Source organism: Citrus sinensis, chromosome 1 (genome assembly GCF_022201045.2).
Source record: "Citrus sinensis cultivar Valencia sweet orange chromosome 1, DVS_A1.0, whole genome shotgun sequence".
Taxonomy (NCBI): Eukaryota; Viridiplantae; Streptophyta; class Magnoliopsida; order Sapindales; family Rutaceae; genus Citrus; species Citrus sinensis.
Window position 1 is genome coordinate 24,378,845 of NC_068556.1, and position 8,917 is coordinate 24,387,761.

Consider the following 8,917-nt stretch of genomic DNA (forward strand, 5'->3'; position numbering starts at 1 on the left):
ATATATTTTGATTTATTTATAATTTAATAAAATAAATACCCTTATTAGACGAAAAAAAAAGTAAAAAAAAAGACACGGCTTTTACTACTATATCCAGCCTCACCAACTTCGCCAGGACACAAACGAGACTTGTTTTGCTCTCCAAGGGTAGACGACGACGCATAGACAAATTAGAAAACAAAGCTTGAGCACGCCCGCAAACGCAAAAGGGCAAAGAGCAACCCCTTAATTATCTTCATTAATAGGAACCTCATTCTCCATTGTCCCTCTCTCTCACATTTCTTTCTCAACCAAACGTCTTAACCATGGTGAAGGTACGCATGAACACCGCCGATGTGGCCGCGGAGGTCAAATGTTTACGACGCTTAATCGGGATGCGCTGTTCCAATGTCTACGATCTCTCCCCCAAGGTTTAATTTCACAATCAATTTTTCATTTTTTTAAAATTCTATTCACATTTCAATTCATTTGATTGACTGATTCTTCTTATTTATTGTGTCCAGACTTACATATTCAAGCTAATGAATAGCAGTGGAGTCACCGAATCCGGAGAGAGCGAGAAGGTTTTACTGTTAATGGAAAGCGGCGTTCGGTTACACACCACTGCTTATGCTCGGTATTTATTATTTCTTAATGATATTCCCCTCAAAAAAGAAAAAAAAATTGAAAATAACTTACACTACGCTTTGTCATTTTCTACTTGTAGCGACAAGAAAAATACTCCGTCTGGTTTTACTTTAAAATTAAGGAAGCATATTCGTACCAGAAGGCTTGAAGATGTTCGCCAACTGGGGTATGATAGGGTGGGCATCATTATTCTTATATCGTTTTCTTAATTGCAAATTTATTCATATAACTTTTTCTCTTATAATATCTGTTTCTTTTTTGTACTAGATTATCTTGTTCCAATTTGGATTGGGTATGAATGCTCATTATGTTATATTGGAGCTGTATGCGCAAGGAAATATTCTACTTACGGATTCTGAGTTCACTGTATTGACTCTTCTACGGTCTCACAGGTTGGTGATTTCTTCTTTGTTGTATATTTGTTTTCATTTAGAAATTATGCAAAAACACACTCATACATATACTGCTACTCTCAAATGGAATCATTAACCATCAAGTGTGCTGATGGTTAGTTAACACTAGCTGCCCAAGAATATAGTGGGTACTTGACACTTTTAAATATGCCGTGCTTTCAAAATTAAGCAAAAGCGCAATAATTTCAAATAGAACATTATTTGCTGATAGCTTGTGCAGGAATATTTGAACATTTTGCATGAATGTTGTCGCTCCCAAGGGGCTGAAGCATGTTGGTTGAAACTTGTGTAAGGTCATTGTTTTAGTATTGGGAGTAGGGCATGATAGAGTTCCTGGTCCTGGTTTTCTGGTGTTAATGTTAGAAATTTAATATTGTTGAATGATGTCAATTTGCCAATGTCAGGGATGATGATAAAGGGGTTGCCATCATGTCACGACATCGTTATCCGACTGAGATATGTCGGGTTTTTGAGCGAACTACAGCTTCAAAGTTGCATGCTGCCCTGACATCTTCTAAGGAACCTGATGCTAATGAACCTGATAAGGTTAATGAAGATGGTAATAATGTGTCTAATGCATCAAAGGAAAATCTAGGTGGTCAGAAGGGAGGCAAGTCTTTTGACCTAAGTAAGAATTCAAATAAAAACAGTAATGACGGTGCTCGTGCCAAACAGCCCACATTAAAGACTGTTCTTGGGGAGGCATTGGGTTATGGACCTGCTCTTTCCGAGCATATCATTTTGGATACTGGGTTGGTTCCTAATATGAAGCTTTCTGAAGTTAACAAGTTAGAAGATAATGCAATACAAGTTTTGGTCTTAGCTGTTGCAAAGTTTGAGGACTGGCTCCAGGATGTTATTTCAGGCGATATAGTTCCGGAAGGATACATTTTAACACAGAACAAACATTTGGGAAAGGACCATCCCCCATCTGAGTCTGGAAGTTCTACCCAGGTTATTACTATTCTTCTCCATGTTCATTTTCCTTTATATGCTGCAGAATACAATCATCATTCTTCCTTTTGGTCCTCTTTTTGATTTTTTTTTTCAAAGAGAAACATACATAATAAGGGTAACTGTTTTGGATTCTTAATTGTATTGCTAGAAGTGCTCTGTTTTTGATATCTCTATCTGGTTATTTCTTGCAGATCTATGATGAATTTTGCCCCCTCTTGTTGAATCAATTCAGGTCAAGGGAGTTTGTGAAGTTTGAAACTTTTGATGCAGCTTTGGATGAGTTCTACAGCAAAATTGAAAGTCAACGGGCAGAACAACAGCACAAGGCAAAGGAGGATGCTGCCTTTCATAAACTAAACAAAATACACATGGATCAGGTCTGCCTTTGTAGTTTGGAAACTGACATTAAGTACTCTTGCTGTTCTAATGACTTGAAATATCAACTGGATCTCTTTCTTTGCTTGGAGATAGAGGTTGATGCAACTCTGCAGTTTTATTTGATCGCACCATTCATGGACTATATGGATACAAATCAATCCTGATTGTCATGCTTTTTTTATGTACTTGAATTGACCCTTCACTGAAAAAGCTGAGTTCGTATAAGTGATATTCTAGGGGCAATGTGGTGAATTATTTTATGCCCATTCCTTGCATATTTTTCTGATACACTTTTTCCATTAGGAAAACCGTGTGCATACACTGAAGCAGGAAGTTGATCGATCTGTTAAAATGGCAGAATTGATAGAATATAACTTAGAAGATGTGGATGCTGCTATTTTAGCTGTTCGTGTGGCTCTTGCAAACCGCATGAGTTGGGAAGATCTTGCTCGTATGGTGAAGGAAGAGAGGAAAGCTGGGAACCCTGTGGCTGGTTTGATTGACAAGCTTTATCTTGAAAGGAACTGCATGACGTTGCTGTTGAGCAATAATCTTGATGAAATGGATGATGAAGAAAAGACACTCCCTGTGGAAAAGGTGCTACTTCAATTTAAGAATGGATTTATACTGATTTGAAACTTTTTCTCTAGAATTAAACTTAAGCAACTTGTCATCCCACATTTTTTCTTGATTTCTGCAGCATCTTTGGCTTACTTGGTTTTGTAGACATTTAGGATCATATATGTTTCAAACTATCAGTAATTAGTACTTTTCAATTTGTTTCGACCTTCTAGGTAGAAGTTGATTTGGCACTTTCAGCACATGCAAATGCTCGGCGCTGGTATGAACTGAAGAAAAAACAGGAGAGCAAACAGGAAAAGACTATTACAGCGCATTCAAAAGCTTTTAAAGCAGCTGAGAAGAAGACTCGTCTGCAGATTTTGCAGGTAGGTTTTACATTGCAGTGGCCTTTTCCTAACTCTTCTTGCTTTGATTCTAATTTCTTTTATGGTAGCTTTGAAAGGTTTAGTCTTGTATCATAAATTTAGAACTTTGATGAATTTCTTTGCTTCAAGTGTCTAACTCCAAGCACCACTTCCCTCCCTCTCTTCCCACACAATATGACTATGCAGGAAAAAACAGTTGCCAATATTTCACATATGCGCAAAGTTCACTGGTTCGAGAAATTTAATTGGTTCATCAGCAGTGAAAACTATTTGGTTATTAGTGGGCGTGATGCTCAGCAGAATGAGATGATAGTCAAGCGCTATATGTCAAAAGGAGATGTGTAAGTCAATGTTATTACAATATTGCATAGATGATTATGATCTGTATGTAAACGTAACTTGGTTTAATACCTTTTAGAGTCTGCTAAACTGTTTGACAATTAATATATGACTTGGGAACAGGTATGTTCATGCTGATCTGCATGGAGCTTCTAGTACTGTGATAAAAAATCACAGGCCCGAACAACCTGTGCCACCACTCACGTTAAACCAAGCAGGATGTTTTACAGTTAGTCTCCACCTCATTTCCTCTTGATATCAATTTTATGTTTTTTTATTTCTGTATTGATTGAATTACACATGCAACATGATTTATTTCATAATTTGGTATTGTGATGTAGGTCTGCCACAGCCAGGCATGGGATTCAAAGATGGTCACTAGCGCTTGGTGGGTTTATCCTCACCAAGTTAGTAAAACTGCTCCCACAGGAGAATATCTTACAGTTGGGAGCTTCATGATTCGTGGGAAGAAGAATTTTCTTCCTCCACATCCACTTATTATGGGCTTTGGATTGTTATTCCGCTTGGATGAGAGCTCCTTAGGGTCGCATTTAAATGAAAGGAGGGTTCGAGGCGAGGAGGAAGGAATGGATGATTTCGAAGATAGTGGACATCACAAAGAGAATTCTGATATTGAGTCAGAGAAAGATGACACAGATGAAAAACCTGTAGCAGAAAGCTTATCTGTACCTAATTCTGCTCATCCTGCCCCGAGTCATACAAATGCTAGTAATGTTGATTCTCATGAATTTCCTGCTGAAGACAAAACTATCTCAAATGGTATTGATAGTAAGATATCTGATATTGCGAGAAATGTTGCTGCTCCAGTCACCCCACAACTTGAAGATCTCATTGATAGGGCTCTTGGGCTTGGATCTGCTTCTATATCCAGTACAAAACATGGGATTGAAACGACTCAGTTTGATTTGTCAGAGGAAGATAAGCATGTCGAGAGGACTGCTACAGTCAGAGATAAACCTTATATTTCAAAAGCTGAAAGAAGGAAGCTGAAGAAAGGTCAGGGCAGTAGTGTTGTAGATCCAAAGGTTGAGCATGAAAAGGAGAGAGGAAAGGATGCTTCTTCTCAGCCTGAAAGTATTGTTAGAAAGACAAAGATAGAAGGTGGAAAAATTAGCCGTGGGCAGAAGGGTAAACTTAAGAAGATGAAGGAGAAGTATGGCAATCAAGATGAGGAAGAGAGGAACATTCGGATGGCATTACTGGCTGTGAGTACATTAACTTGCACCATAGGTGTTACCTAGAATGGCTGAAGCTGTTATGTAGTCCTTTATTACATTAATCATTTAGTTATCCCTTTTTTGGGCTCTTACTTCATTAGTTATTTAAGGTTTCCATTTCTGATTCTTAATGCCTTGCATTGTTATGAATTAAAGTTCATTTTCATGTCATATTGTTCCAATAATGAAAATGATAGTTTATGTGAATTTTCAGTCGGCTGGTAAAGTTCAAAAGAATGATGGAGATCCGCAGAATGAAAATGCATCTACACATAAAGAGAAGAAACCTGCTATCAGTATGTTTCCAGTTCATTTTCTATTTTTGAATATAATACTTCTTTTATTCAATTAGATATCATGAAGAAGACCTACAAAACAAATTCTGCATAACTTTGGGATTTAATAGAAAACATTTTGTATCGATTTTGTGATATATGATTCATACTAGTATATGCTGATCATTTCCTCAAACATTGCAGGTCCTGTAGATGCCCCAAAAGTTTGTTACAAATGTAAAAAGGCTGGTCACTTGTCTAAGGATTGTAAAGAACATCCAGATGATTCCTCCCATGGAGTTGAAGATAATCCCTGTGTGGGTTTAGATGAAACTGCTGAGATGGACAAGGTGGCGATGGAGGAGGAGGATATTCATGAGATTGGGGAAGAAGAAAAAGGGAGATTAAATGATGTGGATTACCTGACTGGGAATCCACTGCCCAGTGACATCCTCTTATATGTCATCCCAGTTTGTGGCCCTTACAGTGCTGTACAATCTTACAAATACCGTGTGAAGATAATTCCTGGCACTGCAAAGAAAGGGAAAGGTATCCAGATATTTTACAGTCTCTTATTGTTAATGCTTTCTCTGACGCCGGTTTTTGACATTTTCCCTTTTCAATGTCTTTGTAGCCGCAAAGACTGCAATGAATTTATTTAGCCACATGCCTGAAGCAACAAATAGAGAGAAGGAATTAATGAAAGCATGCACAGATCCTGAACTGGTTGCTGCTATTATCGGAAATGTGAAGGTCGCAGCTGCAGGTCTTACTCAATTGAAGCAAAAGCAAAAGAAGGGCAAGAAGACCGGCAAACAACAAAGTTAGCCTGCTTTGAAAGCCTTTTGGCTTTTACAAAATTTTATGTTGATAACATATCCTATTAGTGCAGAAAATTGATACCATGTTGTAAGAATCGTACAAATACAAATGTATGAGGGTGTTTAATAATACGGTATGTTGTAAGAACCATACAAATACAAATGAATGTATGAAGCTGTTCAATAATATGGTAGGCGGAGAAGCATTTCCTAATTGTCGAGGAAAATTACAAACTAGGGGACTAACCAAGAGGAAAAAATTTGAAGTTGCATATTTGGCTGGAAGTTTCAATCGCAGTAAATTTTACAAAATTAATAATATGTCTTGGGTTGCAAAAGATACAATACAACTGCTATTTAAGTTCAATCATCAGCTGGGGAAATGTCAGTCAAATCTAATCCATCCGCCGGCAAGTCAGGTGAAAGTGGACCCAAGATCCCATCCGAGTTAAGAGTTAAGCCACTCTGCAAAAGGAAATGGTAAGAGAAATTGATTTAAGGTCACCACAATCTGGAAGATCTCAAAAGCAAAGACAGTGGTACCTCAGGCTGGAATCTAAGCATGTCTGCACGAGCCATGGCTTCTGCTTGAGCAATTCTCTGCCTGAATGTTTGTGCCATCTCCTCAGCCTATAATAGACATCATACATATGATTAGTTCTGGTCTCAAAATATGCTCAGTAGCAAAGTAGAGACGCGCGTAATAGAAAAATGATTAACATTAAGCAAGAAAAGAAAAACCAATAAGATCATTTACAATATAAGTTCACATGCCAAATATACCAGTAATCTTCAACGAGAGACGAGTTACTCGCTACAAAATTACCTTCTCAAAAACAAGTTTTGGATTGCGAATCATGTCTCCAGGGGTAGGTTCTAACTTCTTTGTTGAAAGACTGACACGGCCTCTCTCTCGGTCATGGCTCAGTATCATGACCTATACCACAGAACTTATATAATAAATGTTACCTTAACAAATTCTGATTAAGAAATAACAAAGGGCATTATAGACATACCTTGAGAGTATCACCAGGTTGAAGCACTGTAGCAATATCAGCCACACGATCGTGACTGATCTGACTGACATGAAGAAGACCATTGATTCCACCAATGTCAATGAAGGCACCATATGGTTTCAGGCTCTGTACAGTACCAATGACCACTGATCCAATTCCTAGCTGTGCCTGGCTGTCAGCCATGGCCTTGCGGTTACTTAGGACAAGCCTAGACTGTTCCTCATCAACCTCCACAAACTTTAGAGGAAGATCTTTACCGAGAAGCTCTTCTGCAGTTGATTTCTGACACGTAAAAGAAAAGTGAAAACCTTCAAACGATATGATTACAGCTGCACAATTTTAAACTTTTACATATGACAATGCCGATGCTGAGGGGGAAAAACACGAGTCCAAAGAATGAAGAACAAATTGTTACCCTATATAATACAACATAATGTGAACTTGTACATCCGTACAAGATAAGACTGCATAAGAAAAAATAAGTTGCCTCCTATGCATGATAGGCAAGTAGTACAGCTACAGAGAACTAACCGATGATATCTGGGAGAAAGGGACAAATCCACGAAGGCCCTCCACCTCAGCAACCACTCCACCTTTGTTTGCACCAACAACCTACATGAATATATTTCATGAAAGCAAAAGTATAAAATATCTGTCATCTGAATGGCAAATTAATAAAATTATTCACAAGTCCCCATACTTTACTTGACCATTTTATTTTTACCCACCTTACCCTTTACAACAACGTCCTCAGATTGCAGCTGCCTACATCTTTCCCAGGCAAGCTCGTACTGGATCATCCGTAGGCTCAAGACCAAGCTATCATCAGCTTCATTTTCACCAATAATTACAAACTCCTCCTTCAACCCCGGAACTATACCTGCCTCTTCTACATGTTTAATCTTGTGAATGCATGCCTCTTGGGTAGGCAAATAAGCAGATGACTTTGCAGTAATATCGACCAGTGCTCCACGGTTATCTGTACAAAAAACTGTTCCCTTTACCTGAAATAATAATATAAAAAACAATCAGGTAAAGGTTATGCATTTTAGCGAATTATGATTAGATAAAGATCTCAGTACTATCAACCATTTTATGACAGCCCGTCTTCCTTGTAAGTTCAAAATTTGGAAAACCAAAGTATTATCAATATCCCAAGAAAATGGCTCAAGTTGCATTCACCATTGGATAAAAGATAAAAGCGAAACACCCCAATGTCCCTAAAGAGCAATGAATCAACAAACTTACCCAATACCTAATTCCGCACAATTCACATCATTATTCCCAATTCAAGCTCATTTACCAACATAAATATCAAAAGTTTTGTCCTTTAAACAAAAAATAAAAAATAAAAAATAAAAGATAAAAATCAAACTTTAAGAACAAAACCTAAATAATTCCCAATTTAGCCTCATACGCATGAACAGATACACTATCATAACCCACATTATCATATCAAATCTTTAAAAAAAGACTAAACACCAAAATTGAAAAAGAAAAAGAAAGGAACAAAATTTCACTTACTTTAGTACCTAATTCAGAATTGAAGTCATACTTCTCAAGAGCAGAGTGAAACTCCTCGAGAGTGAAAGAGACGCCTTCCATGGGAGCAGTACGACACCGTTCGTAAGCTTCTTCAAAGAGCTGATTGAGCTCCTCCCTCTCTCTAGTCTCTGCATTTGATATTGCCACTGCTGACACTATCGTTTTATTTTTTCTGCTATTCAGAAGCTTTTGTTGAATTTGGGTAATCGATTTTCTTCTTGAGAGGCGTGTGTGTGAGATTGGTGGGCATCTTAGTCCTGTGAACTGTTGAGCCAAGGTCGCCATTCTTGCTTTCCCTTCAGCTCGCCAAGTTTTTAGCTTTCCTTTGGTTCTGGATTTGGCTCAGATAAGGTCACGTGGA

General features: G+C 37.9%; 2 protein-coding genes across 3 annotated transcripts; one reads left to right on the plus strand and one right to left on the minus strand.

Moving 5' to 3' along the window:
* The first annotated feature begins 113 nt into the window (after positions 1–113).
* On the plus strand, positions 114–6,182 carry LOC102628947 (uncharacterized). 2 transcript variants are annotated; one of them, XM_006488726.4, is made up of 14 exons: positions 114–410; positions 504–616; positions 707–803; positions 895–1,019; positions 1,445–1,994; positions 2,189–2,374; positions 2,679–2,972; positions 3,170–3,322; positions 3,509–3,663; positions 3,785–3,890; positions 4,003–4,887; positions 5,114–5,195; positions 5,379–5,723; positions 5,809–6,182. In XM_006488726.4, exons 1-14 carry the CDS (start codon positions 306–308, stop codon positions 6,000–6,002), a joined length of 3,390 nt encoding a protein of 1,129 aa, XP_006488789.1. In that variant the 5' UTR covers positions 114–305; the 3' UTR covers positions 6,003–6,182. The 2 variants fall into 2 exon arrangements, with proteins under 2 accessions (XP_006488789.1, XP_015388972.1); XM_015533486.3 differs by lacking the exon at positions 114–410 and having other exon boundaries at positions 601–616; positions 707–793.
* LOC102629225 (30S ribosomal protein S1, chloroplastic) lies at positions 6,098–8,917 on the minus strand. The gene is made up of 7 exons (XM_006488727.4): positions 8,536–8,917; positions 7,740–8,015; positions 7,543–7,623; positions 7,012–7,293; positions 6,822–6,932; positions 6,539–6,625; positions 6,098–6,460 (listed from the first exon to the last, which is right to left on the minus strand). The coding sequence occupies exons 1-7, from the start codon at positions 8,839–8,841 to the stop codon at positions 6,359–6,361; spliced, it is 1,245 nt and encodes a 414-aa protein (XP_006488790.1). The 5' UTR covers positions 8,842–8,917; the 3' UTR covers positions 6,098–6,358.

What these genes read in the sequence shown, in the direction of transcription:
- LOC102628947 (XM_006488726.4), top strand. Translation starts at nt 306, where the DNA reads ATGGTGAAGGTACGCATGAACACCGCCGATGTGGCCGCGGAGGTCAAA. An exon ending in AGACACTCCCTGTGGAAAAG is followed by an intron (nt 2,973 to 3,169) that starts GTGCTACTTCAA and finishes TCGACCTTCTAG; the next exon opens with GTAGAAGTTGATTTGGCACT. An exon ending in CACTGCAAAGAAAGGGAAAG is followed by an intron (nt 5,724 to 5,808) that starts GTATCCAGATAT and finishes ATGTCTTTGTAG; the next exon opens with CCGCAAAGACTGCAATGAAT.
- LOC102629225 (XM_006488727.4), bottom strand. Translation starts at nt 8,841, where the DNA reads ATGGCGACCTTGGCTCAACAGTTCACAGGACTAAGATGCCCACCAATC. An exon ending in CTTTCTCCCAGATATCATCG is followed by an intron (nt 7,294 to 7,542) that starts GTTAGTTCTCTG and finishes TTTACGTGTCAG; the next exon opens with AAATCAACTGCAGAAGAGCT. An exon ending in CAAAACTTGTTTTTGAGAAG is followed by an intron (nt 6,626 to 6,821) that starts GTAATTTTGTAG and finishes TGTCTATTATAG; the next exon opens with GCTGAGGAGATGGCACAAAC.